Genomic DNA, 26,950 nt, shown 5'->3' with positions numbered 1-26,950 from the left:
TGGGCCTTTCCACTAGACTTCCAGCTGACACTTCCTATGACTTTTTGAGAACAAAGATTGTCTTCCTTTTCCGTTTGTGTCTCCTGCTTGTCCTCCCACTTGGGACTGCCCTTTCTGTGTCCTTGGCTGACTCCAGGTCACACCTGCTAATTATGGTGTCCCTGGGCTCTCTTCTCTTCTCTGGCCATGTTATTTCATTTAGTGATCTCACCAGCTCCCATGGTTTGGTGATCATCTTGATAAGGTCTAGATTTAGGGAACCAAAATGAAATTAGGGTTTCTGGTGGTCAGGGAGTTAAATGATAAGGTCTAGTGGCAGGTTTGGGGCTCAGGGAGCCAAATGGAGAGATTTGGCTCCCCTGCAACTCCTTGGTATTCAGCGCAAGGGTAGGTTGTTTTGGGGACTCCCTTCTGGCGGTGTGGAGGTTCTCTGTAAAAGAATTTACAGATACAAAAACCTAGATTCATAAAAGAGGTTTATTATGGGGATTGGACATAAGGTTAGAAATCCTGACAGAGAGGCATAAAGTCTGGTTAGGGAAATAGGTGAGGGTAAAGAGAGGATGGCACTAGAAAGAGTATTCCAGACAGAGGTCCTTGACATCCCAAGCATGGCAAGAGCTGGCATGTTTGGAACCTCTGCAAAGAGAGGGTTTTAGATTGACTCTTAAATTGAGTGTCTTAGTGGAGCAGGGGTTGTCCTGGATGGGGCTGGGTACAGTTTGAGTTAAATCAAATGGAAGATCTACATTTGATTCCCTGGGGCGGTCTCTCACTGAGGCAGGGTTGAAGGAGATTTTCTCTTTTGAGGATTTTTAGAGTTTGGGGTCCCCTCTTCAATCTCAAATCTACTTATCTTGCTCCAATTTCTCTGCTCATTTTGTCTTCCATTCTCTAAGTGCCTACTGGACATCTTGAACTGAATGTCTTGTTGAAATCTTAAACTCAACACGCCCAGTCCTCTCTGCCCTCCCCCAAGCCCTCCTCCTTTCCAAACTACCATATTGTCAAGGGCCTGCTATCTTCCCTGTCTCTGTCCCTCAGGCTCATATCCTATTGGGCATCCTTCTCATTATCGCTCATCCCCTCCCATATCCAATCTGTTGCCAAGGCCTGTCAATTTTACTTTTGTAATACTTCTTGAATTCCCCCTTGCTCCTCTCTTCTCTGACACTGCCAACAGCCCCTCATCTCCTCATGCAATAGCTGCAGGTGGGTCTGCACTCACACCTGTCCCACCCTAGACCATTCCCTGAAGTAAGAGATCTCTCTAGAATGCAGATCTAACCCTTTCCCCTTCTAATCCACAAACCTCTCTGTCTTCCTATCATCCTTCCTATCATCTCCCAAATCAAGTACCTCTTCTGAAGGTGTTCAAAGCCCTTCATAACCTGGTCGGTCCCTGCTTTTCCAGTTCTTACTCTGATCCCTTAACACCTGCCTCCTGGGTGTTCCAGGAAAACACTCATCTCTTGGCTCTGGACATTTTCACTCATTTGTGGAATGCTTTGAATCCTGGCTTCCCTATGTAAGAAATAAATGAGTATTTGGTTTCCAGTTATGAAAATTGGAGAAATGAGACAAATTAGAAAATTGGAACCCACAAGGACATCAAATAATAATCAAGGAGGGAGATTTGAACCGGAGGTCTCTGGAATTTGCTTCCATAAAAACATAAGTTCCTTGGGGACAGGGACTGGCTATGTAATAAAGGGTGGAGATTCACATTCTTCTGTAACATCCAATTAATGGGGAATCAGGGTTGAAGAACTTGCACTTCAAGACAGGAAATAAAATTCTTAGATGTTTTTTATTTTTTATTTTTTAATACACATTGCCTTATGAATCATGCTGGGAGAGGAAAAAAACAACCCAGAAAAAAGAAGTCAACAAAGCATGTGTTGATTTACATTCAATCTCCATAGTTCTTTTGGATGCAGATGGCATTTTCTATCCAAAGTTTATTGGGATTGCCTTGGATGCCTTTGTGATTTCAAAAGTGTATCTACTAACCTAGGCACCCATTCTTGCAAGGAAGTAAAATAAATTTTTGCTGCATTCATCAGTGGCTCAGTGGAGTTCTTGGTAAAATATTTTGTTTTTTTTTTAAAACATCTGACCACCAGAAACTCCCTTTAGTACCTTCTCTCTTATGTTTCTTACAGTTAACGTATTTGTACAAGGTTCTTTGCCTGTTATCTTCCCCATGAGAGGGTGAGCTCTCTGAGTGCAGACTCTTTTGCCTCTTTTCACCTTCAGGGCACTGCATAGTAGCTAGCATTTAGGAGGCCCAGTATCTATTAACTGACCAGAGTTTTGCACATACTAATGATGCGGGTAGCTCCCCTTTAAGAATTGATTTATTCCTTTCTTTGTCAATCCAGGACCTTTTGATTCACAAATTCTGGTCCCTCTGAATTCCAATAGAAGATCTGGGCCTGTCCCAGCCCTTCCTGGATCTGAGTCAACTTGGGACTCCACCCACAGGCCCCTTTAGCTAAATCTCTCATTATAAAAAAGTTAAGCTGAAACCCTCTCTTTATAGAGGGGCGAAACATGCTGCACCCCAAGGACCCTCTGTTTGCTAGAATCCTGTTTCTAGTGTCCTCTTGATGAGGTATGGATCGTGGCAGGAAAATGGGTTGGTCTCCTAGTTCTCCAGAACACTAAGTTAGGGCGGGTTCACAGCGAGAAACACTACACAAAAGGCTGTGATAAGAAAAGGCTTTTATTAAAGAGAGAGATACCAAGATGTTCTCTTAGTGGGCAAAGTCAAAGAATTGCCAAAAGACATTTTCTCAGGGCTTACTCTTATACAGAAACAAAACAATTTGGGTTTTACATCTGAAAGGAACATACTTGAGATAGGGTGTGGGAAAGGAGTCTTTCCCAGGGAATGTAGGTTTTGCATCCAAAAGGTGCATAATGAATGGGAACAGTCTTTCCCAGGGAATGTAGGTTTTGCATCCAAAAGGTGCATAATGTGTGGGAACAGAGTCTTTCCCAGGGAATGTAGGTTTTGCATCCAAAAAGTGCATAATGTGTGGGAACAGAGTCTTTCCCAGGGAATGCAGATGCTCTTCTGGGCGAGGGTGCATTGTCCTCACCACTCTTATCTCTACCTTCACCTATTTCCTTAAGTATGCTTTAACCTTACTTCCAAACCTCATAATAAACCTCTTTTATCGTCTAGCTTTTCGGATCAATAAACTCCTTTATTGGGGACTCTTGCCCACTACTAGACTTCATTTAACTCCGTACGTATCCTTGGGCCGAATCCAAAGGGGTTGCAGGGGAGTTCTATTTGACTTCCTGTACCCCAAACCTGCCACTAGACCTCAATTAAACCCTAATTTCATTTAGGTACTCCATATCTAGACCTCACCATTAATACTTTTTGATTTTAAAAAATGAAAAAGTGGTTGGGTCCTCTCTGAAGCACTGATCCTAGATTGACATTGACATCTCCATTTTAAATTTAAAACCCTTCTCCAAGGTGATTTAGAAGTGTTATTTGAATTAGGATCTTCTGACTCCAAATTCATTATCACCGTACCAAGAATATTGCTTGATTTTCCACATCTCAAAGCTCAGTGGAATTAGGGAAAGAAGAGTGTCTAAGATTTGCAGAGGACTTTTGACATTCATTAGCTGATTTCAGTCCCATAATCACCTTGTGGGAATGGGCTCCCATTGGCTCCACTTGAGAGGGAAGCTCAGCTAGATTTAGTGACTTGCTCAGAGTCACCCAGGAAGCATCCAGGCTGGATTTTGAAGCTACCCTTCCTGACCATCCGCACTGCCTCTGGTGATCATCCTCACAACGGCAGTGGGCCGAGCTGCAAGGCTGGTTTTGAGTGGGAGAACTGCTCTACTCTCAATTGCTAGACCCAATGACCTTACTTATTCTCATCTTTCAGCAGTATTTTAACATTTATTGCCGAGTATTGTTAGGATTCTTACAAGGTGCTAAGTCACTGGAATTGATAGGCACTTTGGGAGATTTACAAGTCAGGATTCAGTCGGGAGATTCACAAGTCCAGGAGATTCACAAGTTACAGCTCCCACAATCCCACTCTCAGAGGAGGAGTCAACCTTTGAGTTCACACTTTTAAGAGATCATACATAAGAAACTCCCACAAGCCAACTAGAGACTTTGGGGAGAAGCCAGGATTCAGTTGGGCAGAACAAAGGATTCAGAAAGAGCTTGAACGAGATAAAATGAGATCTTTCAAGACAGCTGTGAAATTCGAGTAAGGCTTCATCTATTTCAAAGTTTGAGTAAGCCTAAAGGACTTTCAATATTAAGTCTAGGGCATACTTAAAGTGTCTCCTCCCTGCTATTTTAAGGACATACTTAAAGTCTCTTTCTGCTATCCCCTCCGTTAGCCCCCTAAGGGCTTAAGTCTCCTTCTTGTTATCCTCCCTATTTCAGCCAAATATGGGCAACTATGTACTTGTTGGCCAAGTTCAATTTCTTGGATAGTTCCCGCGTTTAGAATGTAAGATCCTCAGCCAATAAGGATGAGGGTCAGTGGTGGGAGGGGGAATTTGTGTTAGGGATAAAAGCGCTGACCCTACCCCCTACGGTGCCTCCTCACTTCGATTGTCTGCTCTATGGTTGAGACACACGTTCTCCAGAACGTAAATAAACTTTGCTTTGCTTCTAGAGATCTATCCAATTGTTTTATTAATGGTTTCTGACTCACACAAGCTGGAAGCTGAAGCTGGCAGAGGCAAAGGACTAGCAACAAGAGTTCTCGGAACCAAGGAAATATAACTGGGCTATTTTGAAGGAGACAATAAAGGATTGAACTTTTTACTCCTGGCTGCACTTGAGGTGATTATTACTCTGAACTGAAACTAAAGCTGCCTCCAGAAGTCCCCCAAGAAATCTGATCTTGGAGAACATTATAATTTAAAGAAAAGAATATTACATTATATCCTCTCCCTGGGTATTAGTGACTACTCTCTCCTCTTTCTCCTCCCACCCGTTTCAACTCAGTCTTCTCTTTACGATAGATTCTCTCTCACCCCTCTCACTTGGTGACCTCATCAGTTCCATGAGGTTAGTTATCATCTCTATGGAGAGGACTCTCAGGTCTACAGATACATCTCTTTCTAGGTCCTCTCCAGAACTTGTCTTGCTTCATCAGATGCCTAGTGGACATTCTGATGGAGTCTGGCAGCCCTCTCGACCTCCATGTGTCCAAAACAGAACTCTTACTGTCCTCTCACCCAAATTCATGCTTCTGTGTTGGGCACTCAGGCTCATCAACATGGTGTCATCCTCAACCCCAACCCTCACTCACCCCTTATAGCCAATTAGACGTCAAATTTAGTTCCACCTCCCTATTCCTCCAGTGTTTCTCCTATTCTCCACTCATCCCATTAACACCTTAATGAAGGCCATGTTGAGACTATGGCAAAAGCCTCCATGTGGTCTGCCTCTAGCCCACACTCCCCAAAATGATTCTCCTAAAGCATAGTTATGACCCTGTCATCTCTCCTCACTAAAGTCCAATGGCCTCCCGTTCCTTCCAATATCTATAATAAACTCCACCCCTCACCATCTGACTCCTCTTTCCACTCTGTTCCTGGTTTCCTTGACTTTTCCCAAGTTGCCCCCCACAGCTACCATGCATACTTTGTTCATTTTTACTCCAGACTTCCTAGATACCTTCAAGCCTCAAATAAAGGGCTTCCATCTACATTTGAAGATTTCCCCAGACCTTACAGCTGTCAGGGCTAGACTGTATTTGATTACATCCTGAATATATTTACACATGCATGTTCTCTCTCCAAGGTAGATACTTTGAAGTCTGAGACAGTAGCACTTTTTTGCCTTTGGATCTCCAGTGCTTAGCACAGCATAGGAGTACATAGTAGGAAATTAATAAGTTTGGTAGAATGGATAGAGCACTGGACTTAAAGTCAAGAGGACATGAAATCAAATGCTGTGTGACCCCGAAGAAGCCACTTGAGCCTTTGCCTCAGTTTTACTGGTAAAATAAGTGTCCTAAGGTCCCTGCCAGCCCTAAATCTATGATCCAGTAAACTCTGAATTTGTTGACACTACCTTTATGACTTTGGGCAAAATCACCTCCCTGGGCCTCACTTTCCCCACCTGTAGAAGTGTAGTAGATGGCATCTGGAATTATTTCCAGTTCCACTCCACATCCAGCATCCACAGATCTTCATCATTACCTTTTCTCCATAAACATAAACTCCAAAGCTCCTGTGGTCTGAAAGGCTGAATCCATTTCCTACGGGGGTGGGGATGATTGGGAAGAGTAGCTTACAGCTCAATCCCTCTTCATGTTGGAATCCTTGCTCCCCTTCAAGAATCTCAACTTCCCCCACCCCTCAAACTGTATGTCCAAGCTGAGAAGCAAAGCAATCTCTACTCCCTTGGCTCCCCCCAAGACAGCATGTAGAGTTCTTGAGGCTTGTCATTCTATCTTTTATTCACACTGATTATAGAGATATACATTTAGAAATCATTTCCACATAGAGAATGGCACTTGAGTTTCTAGGATCACAGTCCTGAATTGGCAGGATGGCACCAGGCAGCAGCATTTCAGGAAATCTTAAGAAGGATTTAATTTTCAGCAGGACCAAAGCCCTATACCCAGTATAGGCCCAGTAACAGATGGGGGTGTTAGTGACCAAAGGTTTGGGTGGAGAGGCTGAGCTCTTGGGAGAGGGGGCCAAGAAAAAACTCAAGATTAGCAGGATATGAGGAAGGAGTTCCAAGGCTTCTCTTAGCAACCTTCAGGATGTCCATCTTCTCAGCATCAAAGATGATGGAAAATGAACCAGGAAAACTTCTAGATCCAAAGCTTCTTCATGGGGAGAATTTGGAGATTCTTCCTCTGCCCCAATTCATTCAGCTTACTTCGGGGAAGTTCTTCCAGGCGTGTGTACTGAGTTGATTTCCTAAAGAGGTCCCTTCCCAATTCCTTTTCTATGGCTCCCCTAGCTGGGGCACTTCCATTTTGGGGCTATTATTAGTGTGTCCCTTAATATGAGTGAGGGATAGCTCTTGGCTGCTGCCGGGGTCTGGCTAGCCCAGTCTGCTGGGGAAGACGGGAGAAGAGGGGATGTCACAGTTTAGAGCAAGAAGTGGCCTGGGCCACTTTGGAACTGCTTTTTCTATTCAAGGCTTTGCAGATAAAATTTCCAGCTTCCAACAACTTCGGAAGGCTCACCCCCTTGAAGAGATGTCATAAAACAGAGGGTCAGTTTTTCAGTAACCACTATTCTGGGCAGAGGGAGAGGGAGCATAGCCTGACAAAAATGCATGGCTGGTAAATGCAAATGGTAATAAAAATACAGCAACGAGGGATTATTTTTAGGTGAGAAAATATGGCCTAGCAGCAGTTAACATGGCTGTGAGACTTTGAGATTAGAGAGAGAAGGAAGGAAAAAAATCAACCAGATTAGAAGCCTTTAGCTTCTAATTTAGCTTTCCTCTATGTTCCTGTGAGACTGAATCTTGCTCAGCCTGAGCCCATTTGTTCCAAGAGACAGACAGAAGGGCATTGTGTGAATTGTTAGACCAGTGCAACGGAGATTGTCTCAGTCTAGGGAAATTCTTCAATTATCAGCAGGTTTGCTGCTGACAAGCCTATGATTTTTTAGCAGGGTCTCAACTTCTTCTCCTGTAAAGCGGGGATAATCTTTAACATTTGTGTTCTAGGATCTTTTTTCGCTGACATTCCTATGTTTAGGGATCCTTTCAGTTTTGACCTTATAGGTTCTAAAGTTTTTCCTAGCTCTGTTACTTTGGGTTCTAAGGACTCTGGTATTCTATGTTCTTGGTCCCTCTGAGCACTCATATTCTGTGATCCTTGTCTTCAAATGTTTGAAAACTAATCATTTAAGAAAAGAATTAAGTCTTATTCTATGTGGTCACAAGATAGAAAAAAATGGGAAATTGTGAGGTGGTGAATTTTAACTTAATGCAAGAAAAAAAAAAGCCTATAAACAATTAAAGTTGTTTCATCAAAGAATCTGGTACTACACCACATACTTCTCAGATTGGCTAAGATAATGATAAATGTTGGAAGGGATGTGGGAAGACTGGGACACTGATACATTGTTGATGGAGTTGTGAAATGATCCAAACATTGGGGAGAGCAATTTGCAACAATGGCCAAAGGGCTCATTAAACTAGATATATCCTTTGATTTAGTAGTCTTACTACTGGGTTTGCATCCCAAAGAGATCATAGAAGAGGGAAAAGGACGCACATGTGCAAAAATGTTTGTAGCAGCTCTTTTTGTAGTGGCAAGAAACTGGAAAGTGACTCGATGCCCCATCAGTTGGAGAATGGTTGAATAAGTTATGGCATATGAATAAAATTAAATATTATTGTTCTATAAGAAATGATCAGCAGGATGATTTCAGAAAGTTCTAGAGAGACTCATATGAAATGATGGTAATCGAAAAAAACAGAACCAGGAGATCACTGTACAGAGGAACAAGATTATATGATGATCAATTGTGATAGGCATGGCTCTTCTCAATGAGGTGATTCAAAGCAATTCCAAAAGATGGGATGGAAAGTGCCTATGGCATGCAAAGAGAAAACTGTAGAGATTGAATATGTAATGAAGCATAGGATTTTCAACTTTTGTTTGTTTTTTTCTTTCTTGTGTTTTTTTCCATTTTTGGTCTGACTTTTCTTGTACAACATGACAAATATATGTTTAAAAGAATTGTACATATTTAACCTATGTATAATGCTTGGAGAGGGAGAAGGTAAGAGAGAGGGAGACAAATTTGGAACACAAAAATCTTACAAAAATGAATGTTGAAAACTACTTTTACAGGTTTTTGGAAAAATAAAATACTATTAAAAAATATAGTACTGGATAAGAAAAAGATAAGTTGATAAATAGAATAGATTAGGTATACAATAAATAAAAGTAAATAATCACAATAACTTAGTGTATGATAAACATAAAGATCAAAGCTTTTGGAAAGTTGCTGGGAAAACTGGAAATCAATATGGGCAGAAATTAAGCATAAATCAACATTTTACAGAATATACTAAGATAACACCAAAATGGGTATATGTGATTTAGCAATAAAGGATAACAACATAAGCAAATGAGGAAAGCATGGGAAAAAAATTACTTGTCAGATCTATGGATAAGAAAAGACCAAACAAGAGAGAATCATGAGAAGCAAAATGGACAATTTTGAGTTTTTGCACAAATAAAATTAATGAAGCCAAAATTAAAAGAAGGAAACTGGCAAAATTGTTATAGCTTATTTCTCTAATATAGAGTAAATTGAGCCTAAAGTATAAAAATAAGAGCCATTCTCTAATATTAATGTATGTCAAAGGATATGCATGGGCAGTTTTGAGAAGAAAAAAAAAAGAACCCAAGCTAGTAATAATCATATAAAAAATACCCTAAATCACTAGAGAGAAAATCATACTAAAACAACTGAGGTACCTCACACCTATATGTTGGCTAATATGGTAGAAAAGCAAAGTGACAAAAACTGAAGGGGATGAGTAAAAATAGGAAAAATTATTGGTGGAGTTGTGAACTGCTCCAATCATTCAGAAGAAAAATTTGGAACTATGCCCAAAAGTCTAGAAAAACTATACATGGCTTTTAACCCTACAATAACATTTCCTTGCTCTATACACTAAGAAGACAAGGGCCCTCTCAGAATATTAAAAAAAAAAAAAAAAAAAAAAAAAAAAAGGAAAAGGACCCATGTGTACACAATATTTATATCAATTCTTTTGTGGTTACAAAAAATGGAAACTGATGGATGTCCATTCATGGGGGAATGGCTCAACAAGTTGTAGTATATGATTGTGATTGAAGAAATGATGAAAAGGATGGTTGTAGGAAAAAAATTGGTTAGACTTGTATGAATTGATAGAAAGGAAAGTGAACGGAACCAGAAGAAAATTCTAACAGCAATTGTTGCAGTAAAGTTAATCAACTGTGAAAGGTAGCTACTTGGTTTAATACAATGATCTACCAGAACTCCAAAGGACTCATAATGAAAAATGGTATCCATCTCCAGACAAAGAACTGAAGGACTCAAGTGTGAGGCGTGAAACACATTTTTTTCTTTTTCTTGCTTTTTTCCCCTCTCAAGAACATGGTTAATAATGTGGAAATGCTTTATACAACTTCACAAATATAATGAGTACAGTAAATTTTGCCTTCTTAGTGTATGAGGGAGGGACTGAAGGAAGAGAATCTGAAACTGAAAATAACAAACAACAAACTCAAACAAAAAGTGACAAGTGTCAAGTGGAATGAGCTCTCTCAGGGCATATAGTGTGTTCCCATCATTAGGTCTTGAGATTGGATGATCTTTCATCAACCATATTGTAAAGTCATTTTCTATCACTGTACACCTCACACCACTGCTGACATTCTGTGTTTTAAACTCTACTCTGGCTTCCACATTCTGCTATGGTTTAAACTCTCTCATATTCCTAAAGTTTTATGATTCTTTACTTTCTTACTTCTGCAGTGCTAGCTACTCTGCTACCTCTAGGGCCTCCACATAACCATGAGATCTGTTGTTTTTTTTTAACCTTATTTCTCCTTTATTTTCTGCAGGAAAAACTTTAGAACCTATAGATTAGAGCTGAAAGGATCCCTAAACACAGGAATGTTAGCTAAAAAAGATCCTAGAACACAAATCTTGGAGATTATCCCCACTTTACAGGAGAGGAAGGAAAAAGAACAAGGAAATCGGTCTGTTCAGGTAGATCATGTAAATCAAAGAACAGTCTGATGGCTTTAGTACTATGACCACTAGTAGGGAGATGGTACTTACTGTCTCAATCCCCAGTCCATTTAGCATATATAGAAGGTCTTCTGTTGCCACATTTCCGGATGCACCCTTGGCATATGGACAACCCCCAAGCCCAGCCACTGACGAATCCACCACAGTCACTCCCATCTAGAAACATAAGAGAAATGGTTGCCTTGTGCAAGGAAGCTACCTTTGCTTTCAAGAATTCTGGGACATTCTCTTGACTTCTGCAAATTCACCCATTTTGTGCTTGGAATTCCATTATTTTTTGGAGCCATTCCTTGGGGTTAAAGAGTTACCAAGCAAAGAACCTGGGAAAGATAAAGATATTAGGCTGTCATCAGCCCCAGATTGCTCACTGAAAAGTCTTTGATTTATGGATTTCTTTCCTGGGGAAGATTTCAATTTGGAACAAAACTTGAGGGTAAGAGACATCTGGGGCTAAGAAGGGTAAGAGAGATTTTTTTAAGTGAGTGAGAAAATTTCTAAGCAGGATTAAAGACAAATTTGGGAATTTCAAATGTCTAAAGTGGAGAGCACTCTGGGGGTCACCTACTAAAATGACTCATTTTAGACATGAGGACAACCTAGAGAAGTAAGGTGACCTTCTCAAAGTCCAGCAGGTGCTAAGCAGTGCAGCAAGATTCAAACTTGAGCCTGCCGTCCTGTGCCACACTATTGTACAGGGAGCCCTACAGGAGGGAGTGACAGTCAGCCCCTCCAACCTCACGGACCTGCCTAGGTCGGCCAGTCCCGGTCAAGGTCAATACATGCCCAAGGGGACCTTTAACATTTTCTCTCTTATGCCCAGGGAAGATGGTGAGAAGACTTCAGCTGATGATAAAGGAATTAAATCTTAGCCAGGACACTTGAGCATCTCTCCCTCTTCCTGAGCCCACCTCCGCACAAGTTAGGAAAGAAAGGACAGTTTCCTGCACAAAGCTGGAAGTCATGGGGCTGTCCAGTCTAGAGAAGACAAGAGAGCAAAAGGGACGGAGCAGACAGCAGGAGCACGGGCCTGAGCTGTAGCTGACTTCCAGCCTCTCCTCTTCTGAGCACCCCTGACTGAGCCCAGAATGGAAGATCCTCACCCACTCCTTGGCAGAAGGCAATGATCTCTGCCTCTTCCCATTCAACTCTTCAGATCCTCCATAGCTCTGTCTCCAATGGCTTTTCCAGCACTTGTCTGTCCTCCTTCCTTGTCAGTATTTACATGAAGCCTTTCCTGATGTGTCTCCTTCCCTAACCGCCTTGCATTTATTATGTGCATTTGGAAATGCACTTGTGGGTTTCCAAAAGAAAACATCCACCACTTGGGGCACTCTCTGGTGCAGGGAATGCTTAATGAAGACCCGGGGAGTGACTTACCTGTGCTTCTGCCTCGGAGTGGATGGCACAGTGAGAGTGCTGGGCCCGGAGTCAGAAAGATGCCCGTCTAAGTTTGGCCCCTGTAAAGCCCTTAGCGCAGTGCCTGACCCAGGATCAGCGCTACTTACCATTGTTATATATGTTACTGTTCTCTGTACTTTAGCAGCTGTTACCCTTATTCTCCCTCTCCTTTCTAGGCTGAGAGTGAGTCTGGGTTGGGTGCTCAGACCCAGGGCTGACCCAAAGATGAGTGGTCACCCTTCAGACCTAGGGCTGGCACACAAGAACTTTAAGTCCTTAAGAGGGCAGTGAAGGGAAGGGAGGAAGCTTCCTCTCTGGATATGTGAGCCGAACAGAGCCTCAGAGGGAACAAGATGAAAGCTCTCCATCTGGAGAAGAGATTTCAGGACTCAGATCTGGAGAGAGCCTGTCGGTTCATCTAGTCCAATCTGCTTATTTGGCCAAGGGGGAAATGGAGGCCAGGAGAGCTCAGGTGACAGAGCCATGGCCACAGAGCCAGGACTCCCCCGCCCCGACCATCCAGCCGACCACCCCCTTTCCCCAAAAGCACCTGTCTCTTTTGAAGATCCCCTTCCTCTCCGTTACCTGAAGAGCCATCAGGATGTTGCTGAGGGCTTGTCCATAGGTGTCGTGGCAATGGACGGCCAGGGCACTCACCGGCACCTCCTTCATGACAGCAGACAGCATGTCCTTCATGCCAACCACTGTGCCCACGCCAATGGTGTCACCCAGGGAGATCTCAAAGCAGCCCATTGAGTACAGCTTCTTAGACACCTGGAGAGAGAAGACGACACCAAGCAGGGGATGACCTCCATGGGCTGAGAGGCCCGGGAAAGAAGAGAAGCCCTTGGCCCCCAACTGCAAGAGGGCTGTGAACTGGTCAGGGCATGAAGAGGCAGCCCTGCTAGGGCTGAGGGAAGCGACCAGAGAGTTCTTCCAGATCTTGCCTTTTACTCAGGTTCCCATGGATCAGGTCATAGTCTCCCCCAAGATTCCCAGAGCTGAAGGCGTTCTCAGGGGCCATTTCAACCAAACTCACAGCCAAGCACGAGCTGGTTCTTAGAGCACCCCTAAAAAGCGTCAGTCGGTCTTTGCTTAAACATTTTCAGAGACAGAGAACTCACTATCCCTCCAGGCAGCCCAATGGATTTTTCTAAGGCTCTCACCATTAGGTTTTCTCAGACCTTCTGCAATGTCCCCTCCCACTCTTGGTTTTCTGGGGGCAGAGAATAAGACTAAGCTCTCTCTTCCATAGGACAGCTGTCACATTATTGAAGAGTAGTCATATCAGCAATTTTCCTTCTGTAAGCTAAACATTTCCAATTCTTTTAACAGTTTCTTATAGGACTTGATGTACTTACAGTGCTTAGCACAGAGCCAGTACATAGCAGGTGCTTAATCAAAGTCTGCACTTGCTTTCTCATGTCACTGTGTACGCTTATCTTCCTCCTATGCCTAAATATTGCTTCTCGCCCAAACCCAGTTTCATTTTATTTCATTTCTCTCTTTCTCTAGGGGTGTGTCCACAGGTGGTGATGGATAAATGTTTGCAAACATCCAGACCAGCAAGTTCTTTTTCCTTTGGAAAGTGAGTGAGGAATTCACAGAACCCATATCTAGGTCAGAAATCATCCCTCCGATGAGACTTCAGGAGAGCCCTGCAGCTGGGAAAGGCTACATGTGCACCGTCCACTGAGGGAACAAGGGATAATTCTCAGATGGACCACTCAAAGGGGCCCGAATGATGAGGGAAAATGAATTCATGGGGGCACAAATGTTGTCTTCAATTACTGAAAGGGAAGGAGGCTGATGACATACAATCTGCTTGACCCCAGAGGGCAGAACTAGGAGGAACAACTGGAAGATTCAGGAAAACAGAAAGTTATCCAGTTCAAGAGAAATAACTCCCCAGTTTCTGACAACATCCTAGAGTGGAATGGGCTGCCTCTGGAGGCTGCGAGGTACCATCTTGGGAAGATCTTCAGCAGAGGCTGATTACTTATCAGAGATTGCTGTGGAGCAGATCCACCACCTCTCAGTGCCCGGCCTTTTTAAAGAAGGAAAGGCCTCCGCCCCTTGTCTTCCCACCACAATGTAGCCAAACCTTCACAAAACTCCTGTTCCAACAGAGACACACCTCAGCTACTTTGGCTGGGGAGATTTTCCCTTCATACGGGCATCCAAGCACGCAGGACACGTACCTGCCAGGAAAACATGCCCTTGTCAGGGGAGCCCCAAGTGGTGAGAGAACCAAGGCCAGAGAGAACCAAGACCACTGGGACGGGCTGTCTTACCCCACCCACCCCGCCAGTGGAGGGGGTTCTGTGTACCAGCCTGAGCAAGGTTGGCTGCTGGGCCCCAGGCTCTCACCTTCCCAACAAGGCTAAGTCACAAGTCTGGGCTTCAGACAGGGATGTTTCCCCAAAACTTAAATAACACTTCAAGAGCCCATGATTCCATCTACCTAGATCTGTAGATCACAACCCTCCTACACCTCTAGACCAAAGGTTATCACTCAGCGACAACGGACTCCTCCCCACTTCCTGAAGCTGCCTTCCAGACAAGGGTCCTCTCTAGACCTGCCTGGGCTAACTCTTCTGCTTGGAGAGGTGGTGCTCAGGTGGCCCTGGAGATTCAGAGTCTCCTCTGAACAACAAAGAGGCATCAGAGAAGGGTTGTCATTGGAGGCTCTCACTAATATTAGCAATACCATCTTGGACTCACCAGAACTCAAAAGAACCAAGGCTTTTTCCACTATTCTAATTTCATCTTCTCACCACACCTCTGAAACTCATGGGATCATGAACTCCATTTTATAGATGGGGAAACTAATGCTCAAATAAGATTCCAAAGTCACAAGCTTTAGAACTGAAAGGAACCCCAGAGGCCAACTAGTTACACCTTCCTCACATTAAAAGACAGAAACTGAGGTTTAGGGAGGTTAAGGGACTTGGTCCAGGTCACCCAGCAGCAAGGCTCTGAACCCAGTTAACACCCATAGGGCCGAGCCTGCTGGCCTAGGGAGCCCGCCGTCCTGGCGCATGTGGTCAGGCCTCCCGGACACCCAAAGGCCCATAGTGGGCCACACCACAAGGAGTCCCGGAGAAGGGAACACAGGGAGTGCCGGCTCACCCTCGCACCCGGACGCCAGAGCCTTTGGCCGCACTCAGGACTTTCTCAAACTTCTCCAAGCTCTCGTCGATGGAGCAGTTGATGTTCTTCTTGGTGAAGAGCTCTGAGGCAGCCCCAAAGATGGCCACTTCTTTGGCCCCCGCAGCGACCTATCAACAAGCAGTACCTCTGTAGAAAGAATGCTGCCTTTGGAGTTATGGGAGCTGGATTCAAATCCCAACGTTGCTTCCCTGCCTCTGCAAACTCGGGCAACTCACTCCTCCAAGGGCCTCAGTGTCTCCCTCTCTAAAACGAGGGAGTTTAATTAGCTGGCTGAAGCCCTTTCCAGCTCTAGAAATGCGATTTCTCAGGTTCTGAGGGGGCCACCACAGTATGACCTAAAGCCCCTCTTCTCATCCAGTGTCTGAAGTTCAAGCTATGGAGAAACTGTTCTATTTGGACACAGGATCCAAGGCTTTGCTACAATTTTTTCCCTCTGAGACTTAGAAGACTTTGGCAGTAACCTTGAATGACATTGTATACATTCATCTATACATTTGCTGTGTCCTTCCAGTAGTAACAATAATCATAACGACTAAGATTTATACAGCATTTACTACGTGACAGCCCCAGGAGGGCTCTACAATCGTACTCTCAGAGCGTAAGCATCCTGAGACAGGAGCTGGTTCTTATTCCGTCTTTGTTACCTCAGAACCCAACACATAACAGACATCTAACACACGTTCGGGCACCGGACTCCACGGGAATGGAAACATTACTCGGGGCTTGGTTGTCCTAGATAAAAGGCTAAAAGGCCCAAAGATTCAGAGTTGGAACAATCCCCTCATTTTACAGATGATAGAAATGAAGCTAAAAGGTCATGTGCCTTGCCCATGGTCACTAAAGCATTTGAACTCAGGTCCCCTGGCTCCCGAGTCCAGCACTAATATCCCTTCCCCAGCCTCCCCCCCAGAGGTGGGAGAGGACTGAGCCTCAGAGAGCAGCAGGGGGCGCTCTGCTTCTTTTACCGCTGCCTGGAAGCCTTGGAGATTGGGGGTCAGGACTGGGTAGTGGATGCCAGGAAACTTCTTGATGCCCATCAGGACTTCCGTGTGATCTGCCATCTGGGGAGCCGGGAGAGAAGCATCCAGGGTTAGAAGGCGCCAGGGGCACCAGGGTTCTCAGGTGCAGAAAACCACCAGGATCCCAGCATCAGAGGGCCAGGGCTCACAGGCCCCCCAGAGGCATTCTAGTCCCACCCTCCCTTTGCAGATGGGGAAACTGAGGCACAGGGCAGGCCTGCGTGCTGAGCCTCCCACAGAGGGACAGAAGGCCCCCACGTGCTGCTCCCCCAGAACAGCCTGAGGGGTGACAAGTGAGGAGCACAGTTCCTTTGCTACAACCCAGCTGGAAGGCATATGGGCCCGTTTTCCAGAAGGGAAAACTAAGGCCAAGAAAAGAGGTGACTTCTCTAGGGTCATAAGCTCATAGTTTTGAGAGGGAAGGGACTAGTGAAACCTCTTCCCCTGGAGGAAACTGAGGTTCAGGCCAGCCCTGGGAGTGAGCAGAGGCAGCCACAGAATGGAGCCCCGCTGCCTCTGAGCTCTTTCCTCCAGCTCACACGGCTCGGAGAGAACAAGGGAGGCCCACAGTGCTGACAAGGGGATGTGACCTTTACTCCGGTGCAGACCAGGGGATGTGACTTGTTCCAGCCTCCCCCAACTCTGGGCCTCCTGGGGAGCCCGGTTCCTGGCCACACCCCACAGGGAACTTTTCTAACTCTCTCCCCTCACCTCAATTATTAGCTCCCTCTCCTTTCTCCAAGGATGGAGCATTCACTCCATCCTGTATCCCCCAGTAGAATTTAGAAAAAGCTCAGGGACTGTGCTCACCTGGGGCACCCACTTGGGGGACACGAAGCTGGTGGCCTCGATGACAGGGAGTCCCGCCTCAGACAGCATGTCGATCAGCCTGATTTTCAAATGAGCAGGTATTATATTCTGCGGAGACAAGAGAGGCACGGAGAGCTCAGGCACCAAGGCACACCGGGCTGGCCACCAGCGCCTGCCCCCTTGGAGGCCCGGCCCTCGGGCTCAACCCGGAGTTGTTCGGATTCCCGGGCAAGGCCCTGGTCCAGGTTTTCTTTAAGCCCAGCCAAAACCTGGCTAAACGTCAAGGACCACAGATCAGGCCCCCAGCCCCACACTGCCGCCAGCCCTCTGTCTCCTTCAGTTGCTGTCCCCAGGACTTCTGCCTCAAAGCCCATCTCCTGCTGGCCCTCAAGTGCGTCAGTTCTTCCTGCTCTTTGACTGCTGCCTTTCTATCCAGCCCTGGTCCCCCTGGCCTCTAGCCCTGTCACTGCCTCCTGTCGGTCCTGTGCCTGATTTCTCCCCTTCTTCTGTTCCAGACTGAAGCTGCCAAGGCAATCTTCCACCACTGCCTCCATCACATCACTAAGGACACTAAGCAAGAGTTAGAGTCAGTTTAGACGCTACAAATGTCAGAATCATAGACTGAGGACTCTCCAGGTTATCAACTCGACAACTCCCTCATTTTACAGATGAGGAGACTGAGGCCCAGAGAAGGGAATAAAACTTTACTTGCCTCAGTTTACCCATCTTATAAGTGTCTGAGGTGGACCGAGGGCCCACTGGCTGCTAGTCGTTTTCTCTGCTACTGTCTCCTTACTGATTGCCTGTCTCTGAAAATCATTTCCCCCCAGCTCTATTGGTTTTTGCTTGGTGAATGAGTCAACATAAGTGCTGGATTAATAGATTTTCCACATTTACCTTTTCATTTTGCAGACCATCTCGGGGGCCAACCTCCACAATTTTAACTTGCTTTGGGAACACAGGTAGGCTGGAGCTAATCTTAAACACAAGAAGAGAAGGAATGGCTGACATTTAGGGGAAGGGATAATTGAAATAACTGAGCATCACTAACAATGCAGGTAGCACTCTTTAATCATTTGGCCTAGACACTTTCCACGCCTAAAAGCCATTTTTAAAAAAAATTTAAATTTATTTCAATTAATCACTACAACAAAACCACCTTCCTCCCCTTCCCCCTTCCTATCTCTTAAAAAAAAAAAAAAAAGAACCTTATAACAAACATATATAAGCAAAGCAAACTCTGGCTTTGGTTATGCCCAAAAAACAGATGTCTCAATATGTACCTGGAGTCCATCTTCTCTCCATCAGGAGATGGAGGAAATCTATCTTTTTAAAAATGAGGCAGGTAACACAGAAATTGCTTTCCTGCCACATTCCAATGTCAAAATGCCCATTTATTTACCCCTCAGTCCAAGGTCCCCAGGGAAGCATGTCGATGCTTTCTGACCCACAACAGCTGTATCCCCTCGTACCTCATATAAAGCTTTGATTTTTAACTTTCATATACTTTTGCCTGTTACAGATTCCTGTTTGAATTCCAACTCAGTTATCAATTGTGTGACTCTGGGAAAATCACTTAAATTTCTGTGGTGCCTCAGTGACCGCAAATCTGTAAAATGGGAAAATAGTACCTAACTCTCAGGGCAATAAACTGTCGCTGTTGTGGCTGTAATTATTATTACTCAACCTCAAACTTCATGCAGGCTGGGATTAGGCTTGGGCCCACATTAGGTACTCATCAATTAACGGCCGAATTGATCTCTGGCATCCCCTCACTAAAAAGAAGAGGACATTTCTTTTTCTTTTAATTTTTTTAAAAAGCTTTTTATTTTTAAAACATAAGCATAGTTTTTTTTTTTTTTTTTTCCAACTTTCACTCTTGCAAAACCTGGCGTCCCCAGTTTTTTTCTCTCTTCTCCCCACCCTCATCCTTGGAAGCAAGTAATCCAATATTTAACATGTTAAACACGTGCAATTCTTATATATATATATTTCCATAATTATCATGCTGCACAAGAAAGATCAGATCAAAAAGTGAAAAAAGGAGAAAGAAAACAAAGGCGAAAAGACTGCGTGGTGAGCCACACTGCGTCCCAGTCTGACGAGGGCGTTTCTTAACGAGCGACTGCTCCGCGGCGGCCGCCCCCCACACAAATCTAGACCCAGCGGGGTCGGTGGGCAGTCCTTCACAGAGTGGGGGTGGGATTTTAGCTGGGGAGGTCCCGGAGCGAAGGAGGGGCAGGGGGCAGTCCTTCGCCTTCCTCCCACCCCCCAAGCTTGGCATACAGCAGGCGCTTCATAAATGCTTGCAGACGAGGCGAGGCGCTCTTAGGAATCATCAGGTGCGGGAGGAAAGGGAAGCTCCGCGTTGGGGCCCGGAGCGATTCCCGTCCCGGTCCTAGACCGGGTTTGCCCCTCTCCTTTCTACTCCTCCCCCCAAAGTCAAGGTCGGGGACGCGGACATCACAGAAAACGGAATGGGGCGCAGGAGGGAAAGGAAGAGCAGGGTGCGGGGCAATGGGGCGTGTGTGTGTGGGAACTTACAGCCCGCAGAGAAGACACCCCAACCATCCTGAGGGGCGATAACGATCTCCAGACTGTCCCCATTCTAGGTGTCCGAAGTACGCAGGCGCCGTGTGCGTGCTGGGTCACGTGGAGGAGTTGCGCTCACCGCGGGGGCGTGGCCAGCTCCTGGAAGCGCCCGCCCAGACGGGGGCGCTGCACTGCCCGACCCGTTCTTGTCCGCCGGCTCCCCCTCGTGGTCCTTTGGGGCACACAATTCCCGGACGATAGGAGAGCGGTTTTCTGACCGCACCGACCTGCTCTTTTAAAAATTTTTTAAATTGAAGCTTTTAATTTCCAAAACATATGCATGGATAACTTTTCAACATTGACCCTTGCAAAACCTTGTGTTCCAATCCCCCCCCTCCTCCCCAGATGGCAAGCAATCCAACACATGTTACACATGTTAAAAACCTGTTAAAAAAAGAAAAATCAGATCAAGCTGGTTAAAAAATGAGAATCAAAACAAAATGCGAACACCACCAGAAGGAGTGAGAGTGCCGGGTTGTGAATCGCTCAGTTCCGCAGTCCTCTCTGGGCGTGGGCGGCTCCCGTCATCGCAAGTTGATCTGATTTTTCTTGGGCAGAGAGAGAACTGTAGAAATATGTAGGCATATGTTGGATTGAACAAATATTTCTACTATGTTTAACGTATATTGGGCTGCTCTCCATCTAGGGGAAGGGGTGGGGGGGAGGAGGGGGAACTTGGAACACAAGGTTTTGCAAGGACCAAGGCTGAAAAATTATCCAGGCGCGCGCGTGTTTGCTTGTTTGACATGTGAGACGTTTATTAGTGGCCATGGCTCCACAGAGTCCCTTCTACATTGCCCCAACCCTCAGTCACCTGAAGGAATACGCCGCTTTTTCGAGGCTAAGCTGTCCCTCCGGGGCGGCCTCCAGGTGCCTTCCCTCCTAGGTCCCAGGCCCAGTCGGTCAGCGTTTGGGCCCCGTGGTGTGAACGGAAACAGCACTTGTGTCTGTTTGGGCCGGACACCCCGAGGGCCTCCTCCCAGACTCTTTAATTAGGTCTCGGTTCTTACCTGTTCTACCTCTGCTTAATCACCGAACGGTGGGACCTCAGACAAACGGATCTGGGAGAGATTTCGGTTTTAAAGGTCCCTTTCCCCACCTGGGGATCTCCCGGGGATCTTCCCTGCGTCTCGCCTTGGACCGGAGAGCTATGGAGGAAAGGGGAGGCTGGTGACTGCCCAGCTCTCCCTCGCTTAAATCCAGTGTCATGGTCTTGGGCAGCGGCTCTCTGTTCCTACATCAGCAGGCACTCGGAGGTAACCCAGGCTCTGCTTGTGCCCGCGGCCCCAGGATGTCCGTGGGCCCGCGGCTCCGGCGCCTCTAGCCTCCTGCTCCCCTCCCACTGCAGGGGCTCCAACGACACAAGAATTTCTCCGTCTGCATCCGGAGAGAAGGCCTCGGTGGCGGGGAGCTTCTTCCCCAGCCTGGCCCTGTGCTCCAGGACAGCTGCAGCAAGCGCCTCCTTCAGTTCTTTTCAGTCAGAGCGGAGCCTCCAGGTGTCCCCGGGCCCTCAGCCTGGGGATGAGGCACCGGGGTTTCCCCAGCCCCGGGTCCAACTGGATCAGTACTTATTAACATCATCCCGCCAGTCAGCCTGCGTGCCCACCAGCAAACCGGGCCTGGGGGTGGGTTTGAATCTCAGGCAGCCATTTCTCTGTGGTGTTTTGGAAGGAACCAGGCTGCGACACTGAAGCAGGCCAGGAAGGCCTGTGTCTGGGTAACAGAGCGATCAGAGGATCAAAGTCCTCCTGTCCAGCTGTGTCCCAGAGCTCAATCCGGACAGGGGCCCCATCCGCCAAGACCTCCCGGGGAGCTGACCAGCGCAGCGGGTCGGTGGCAGGCTGGGGACCCACTGCAGCTATAGCTGATGATGAGGCTGCTCTCGCCCACCACCCCGTCACCACCAATACGCACTTAATGCCAGCTCCAGGGGCGCTCTGCCCCGCCATGGGATGGGCCTGGACCGGAGGCCGCTCCACAGCTATCCGGTCCAATGGCGAGGTGTAGGGAAGATCCACTGGAGATGGCCCAGGTGGGGAAAATGGCCTGGTATAGCAGGGACTCCGGCTCTGGATCGGGCCTGAGTCCTCCAGCCTTGAACTGTCTCCTTTCAGTCAGGCTCTGCTCCTGGATAGCCTCCCCAGGCATATGTTTTTTTTAATATTTTATTTTATTTTATTTAATAATGACTTTATATTGACAGAACCCATGCCAGGGTAATTTTTTTACAACATTATCCCTTGCACTCGTTTCTGTTCCGATTTTTCCCCTCCCTCCCTCCACCCCCTCCCCTAGATGGCAAGCAGTCCTATATATGTTAGATATGTTCCCAGGCATATGTTTTAAAAAAAAAAAAAAGCTTCAATAACAAAATAAAACAAGATTCACCTTAAATTGTGTAGCTGTTGTGCAATTTTCCTTATTCCAAGTTCCTCTTTTATTTCAAAGTGGTAATCTTGAAGACCTGAGGGCAAGAAGCAACCACCAATTTGGACATGTCTTTCTCAAGAGGGACAATGCTTGGATTTAGAATAATGAAGACAATCTTGTTTTTGGCAAATGCAGAGGACAGAATGAACACACACACACACATACACATATTGGACTCACTTAGGACTTCTTTCTCTCTGTGTCTGGCCATTCTAAAATTTCTGACATTTTCCATAAATTTCTGAAATCACTTAATTCCTCTGTCAAGAGGGTGTTCAAGAAAGACTTGCACCTTTGGTGTTCTTCATCCACCTTTGATGTTTACCTGGGATACGTTCTGTGGCTCCAAAAAGCTGTAGCATGCCCAACAGATACACTCTGGTAAAACCATCTTTAAAAATAAGCAGCGAAGTGGTGTAGTGGATAGAGCACTAGCCCTGAAGTCAGGGAGGACCCGAGTTCAAATTTGACCTCAGACACTTAACACTTTCTAGCTGTGTGACCCTGGGCAAGTCACTTAACCCCAATTATCTCAGCAAAAAAAAAAATAAGAAAAAAAAAATCCATACTATCTATCCAGTTCTACCATGACTAACACTGACAAGGTCAAGGAAAAGTTTTATGGGGACCTGGAAAGCCTCATCATTAATGTTCCAAAAGAGGACAAACTTACATTCCTGGATGGCTATTGCAAAAATAGGCACATACTACTAGACATGGCAGGGAATCCCGGAGAGCAATGGAGTCAGAAACAGTAATGGTCACTTCATTTTTTTTTTTTTTTGGTCATTTACTTTTGAAGACTTATTCATGTCATGACCTCATCACATTTTCCATTTACCTAAACACAATAATTAACTTTACTGATGCATACTATTGGCATTTAATAGTCTGTGTCATTGGAAGGTGAAGAGACAAGCAGGATGAGAGAGTAATAAAGGCAATATGTGACAAGAATGCAGGACTGATCATAGACTGATCTTTTCCAAGCTAAATATTCACATTAAATAAACGCAATGGCCCCAAGGCAAGAACAGAAAACTTAATGTCAGCAAATTAGATCACTCCTCCTAGCTGCTAACTTGGAGGGGAAAGTGATAGTCCATCCATCTCTTAGCTGTGAGTGAATAGATTTTGGCTAACTCCTTTTTAGGGTTAGCCCACCATGAGGTACTCCTGCCTCCTGGTGTTTTACTCCTTATAAAAACTAACTTTGGGGGGCTTGCTAAATCCCTTTTAGCTTTAGCCCACCCATCAATGGAGTAATCCCACCTTATGGGGCCTTCCCCTTAATGGCATTTTCCTTCTGGTTAATTGTAAGTTCCAATGGGAATTTGTCTTTTCCTTTGCTAATTGTTAAAACCCCTTTCCTTGCTAACTTCTTATAGGTTTAGTCGGCTCTTAGCAAGGTAATAAAATTTTTGCTCCTTGATTTGGGGGATCTATAAGCCTACAAATTCTTTTGAAATGACCTGTAACATCAGCCCATAACCACAATATGATTTGGGGGCCTCACCCCAGACCTATCATTTTGGTGGGCAATGTCTTCATTTTGGTGTCTCTGTGCGGGGTAGTACCTCAACATCTCCATTGTCCATCTATACTAAGGTAAGGGAAATAGATTGTCCTGTGATATCTCCTAGAATCATCTTCTAATTGGAATCATACATGTTGGATGTGGTTCAGGGGGTTTCAGACAGGGAGGTTCAAATAATATAATCTAAATTCTGACTGTGGCATTGCTAACTAATCAGCAGAAGACATATCTTTGTAGCTGGAAATTTTGCTGTTATTTTATTAATTGCCTCCGTTTACCTTAATTTCAATTGGGTCAATGGGGATAATAATAGCATCTACTTCTTAGCCTCATTTCAGGATCAAATGAGTTAATATTTGTAAAGTACTTTGTAAACCTTAAAGTTCTGTTGTAATCATTACTTGACCTGAAAAAAGCTTTGAATTTCTTTAAAAGGTTTCAGCATTGAGGTAGTTGTAAAATATTTTTCTTGACTGCTTAATATGTGGTTTAATTATTAAGAAATTATGAGACTAATTCTTTTAAAAAAGTTTTTTATTTTCAAAACACATTCCTAGGTAGTTGTCAATATTCATCCTTGCAAAATCTTGTGTTCCAAATTTTTTTCTCCCTTCCTCCCTCCTAACCTATCTCCTAGAGGGCAACTAAATCAATATATCAGACTAATTCTTTATGAAGGCAAACTAAGCCATCTTTGCCTTCATAAAGAAGGCATTGCTTCAGACAAATCAAGACCGTGGAAAGACCTTAGCTTAAAAAGGCCAGAGTCTCTCACTGCAGCTGGTGCTATCCCCTGTCATCTTGACCCATGTCTTGCCACTGGACTCTAATGACTTTGGTGGAAAGAGTGAAACTGATGACTTTGTCACTTAAATCCAATTCACTTGAAGGTCAAGACATCACCTTCCTGAAAGGTCTTCTTTGAGAAGTGAAGGCTAAACAATAACAAAGGTTCTGCTTTCTAAAAATACTGATAACTGTATTCAGTTGTAAACTATTCTGATTCATGAAGAGTTATTAAAGTATTTATAATACTACTATAAAAGAGTATAATGAACTCATAATGAATGGAGCAATTAAACTCTCAGACCTTATTTTCCAAAATACTATATTTACTACGTAGGTTGGCTTCTCTATATTTTAAGATCTGGACATTATCTGTCTTTACAATAGATCATATTTAAAACTAAGATATTTGACATGTATAAAAATAAAGCATAGCATTTAAAAGTTATTCAAGTATTATATATTTCAACTCTCTGGAAAAACAAGGTAGCTAATGAAATCTCACATTTCGCTGGATGAGAAAGTCATGGGAAAGACTAGAATTGAATGTTAGATAAGCCAATTTTTGGTCCTTCCTGGGATGTTCTGCTTCAATTGTGTTAAAATCGTGCCTTGTTCTGATCCCCCAGTATAGCAAGTTTATAAGTAGCCAGTATAAAGGATCAATGGCAGTAAGATTGCAAAGAGGACAGTGGAAGTCATATATAAACTGTCCATAATGTGAGGGATAGAAAATCCTGTCCAAAAATGACTACTCAGAGACCTCTTGAAGTAAAAAGCAGAAAAGTTGTTTATTTAATTAATTCTCATGAGAATGAGCAATTCCACTGCGAGGAGGGAAAGAGAGAGAGCTCACGATAGAAGGGCTAAAGAAAGGGATAAGATATATGGTTTTTATAGGTTTTAGTTACAAAGGATTACATCATGAGTTGGAGAACATTAAGAGATAGGTGCCCCTCCCCACCCCCCGCTTTAATTGGATGTTATTCGTGCCCAAAACAGCAGATTCCCTAATTCCGGGAGGAACCATACATCAGGCAACTAGTTGTCTAAACATTGATAACTTGAACAGCGATAAATGTCATCATTCTAGGTTAAATACATATATCTAAAATCTAAGTACATATTGGCTACTACTCAACATACTTATGCAGATCACAGAGATCTAGAGAAACTAAAATATAGAAGAGGAATTTAAACATTCTTGGAAGTTCTTCACTTTATCTCTACTACACGCAGCTGCTGGAAGTTCTTCACCTTATCTCTACTACACACACACACACACACACACACACACACACACTCTAAAGTCAAAGGAACATAATTTACAAATTGTATCATATATTATATCAAAAATCCATCCTGGTAATCTGTATGGAATGAAGGGACGTTATCTATTTTTTTTTTTAAATTTAAATAACTTTTTATTGACAGAACCCATGCCTGGGTAATTTTTTACAACATTATCCCTTGCACTCATTTCTGTTCTGATTTTCCCCCTCCCTCCCTCAGCCCCCTCCCCCAGATGGCAAGCAGTCCTATACATGTTGAATAAGTTACAGTATATCCTAGATACAATATATGTGTGCAGAACCGAACAGTTCTCTTGTTGCACAGGGAGAATTGGATTCAGAAGGTAGAAATAACCCGGGAAGAAAAACAAAAATGCAAGCAGTTTATATTCATTTCCCAGTGTTCTTTCTTTGGGTGTAGCTGCTTCTGTCCATCCTTGATCAATTGAAACTGAGTTAGATCATTTTGCAGAAGAAATCCACTTCCATCAGAATACATCCTCATACAGTATCGTTGTTGAGGTATATAATGATCTCCTGGTTCTGCTCATTTCACTTAGCATCATCAGTTAGTGAAGGGACATTATCTAGATAAAGCAGTCAAAGTTTTTGGTCCGGTGATACGTAAATCACAGGCAAGTTCCAGATAGTTGCAGGACATCAAAAGGTGCTGATAAATTTGAGATAATGTGGACAAGTTAACTTTAAGGTTTTTACTACCAACTCTGAAATGATTTGAAAGGTAGATAGTAAGAATTAGTGTTTTCCCAAAAAATCTTGTAAAAATAAGACCTAAAATTCATGCCTTCCCCCCAAATCCTCCTTCTTTGCGGGCTCTATGATGTCCAGTGCTTCCAGTTCTAATCCAAGGTTCTATGAGTGATGCTCTCTGCTTCTCCTGTCTGACCATGCTTTCCCCATGCTACTGCCTTCCTTCACCATCCTAGCTTCCATCTCTGAGCCATCTGCCCCCATGCTGGTTTCTGTACCATTTATCCTGATACCTTCTGTGCTTTAGGAAAGTGTGATTATAGCCTTATTTCCCGCTGTCACGGTGGGGCTTTCCCAGTGAATACCCAAAGAACCAGATCCACAAACTCCCATTTTATAATTTC

The 26,950-nt window shown here is 44.5% G+C and overlaps 1 protein-coding gene and 1 pseudogene across 4 annotated transcripts; both read right to left on the bottom strand.

Annotated features, from left to right (window-relative positions):
- Positions 1-6,439: 6,439 nt before the first annotated feature.
- On the bottom strand, positions 6,440-19,858 carry HMGCL (3-hydroxy-3-methylglutaryl-CoA lyase). 4 transcript variants are annotated; one of them, XM_051988244.1, is made up of 10 exons: positions 19,743-19,833; positions 18,671-18,807; positions 18,096-18,176; positions 17,199-17,306; positions 16,335-16,430; positions 15,328-15,476; positions 14,333-14,396; positions 12,781-12,969; positions 10,828-10,953; positions 6,440-7,214 (listed from the first exon to the last, which is right to left on the bottom strand). In XM_051988244.1, the coding sequence occupies exons 4-10, from the start codon at positions 17,265-17,267 to the stop codon at positions 7,107-7,109; spliced, it is 801 nt and encodes a 266-aa protein (XP_051844204.1). In that variant the 5' UTR covers positions 17,268-17,306; positions 18,096-18,176; positions 18,671-18,807; positions 19,743-19,833; the 3' UTR covers positions 6,440-7,106. The 4 variants fall into 4 exon arrangements, with proteins under 4 accessions (XP_051844204.1, XP_051844203.1, XP_051844202.1 ...); XM_051988243.1 differs by having other exon boundaries at positions 18,096-18,171; XM_051988242.1 differs by lacking the exon at positions 18,671-18,807 and having other exon boundaries at positions 19,743-19,858.
- Positions 19,859-21,024: 1,166 nt separating this feature from the next.
- Positions 21,025-22,582, bottom strand: LOC127557514 (rho-related GTP-binding protein RhoV-like; annotated as a pseudogene).
- Between the last annotated feature and the right edge of the window lie 4,368 nt (positions 22,583-26,950).

The sequence above is a fragment of the Antechinus flavipes genome, chromosome 3 (assembly GCF_016432865.1).
Source record: "Antechinus flavipes isolate AdamAnt ecotype Samford, QLD, Australia chromosome 3, AdamAnt_v2, whole genome shotgun sequence".
NCBI classification, from domain to species: Eukaryota; Metazoa; Chordata; class Mammalia; order Dasyuromorphia; family Dasyuridae; genus Antechinus; species Antechinus flavipes.
This window is presented reverse-complemented; position numbering and strand designations above follow the sequence as displayed.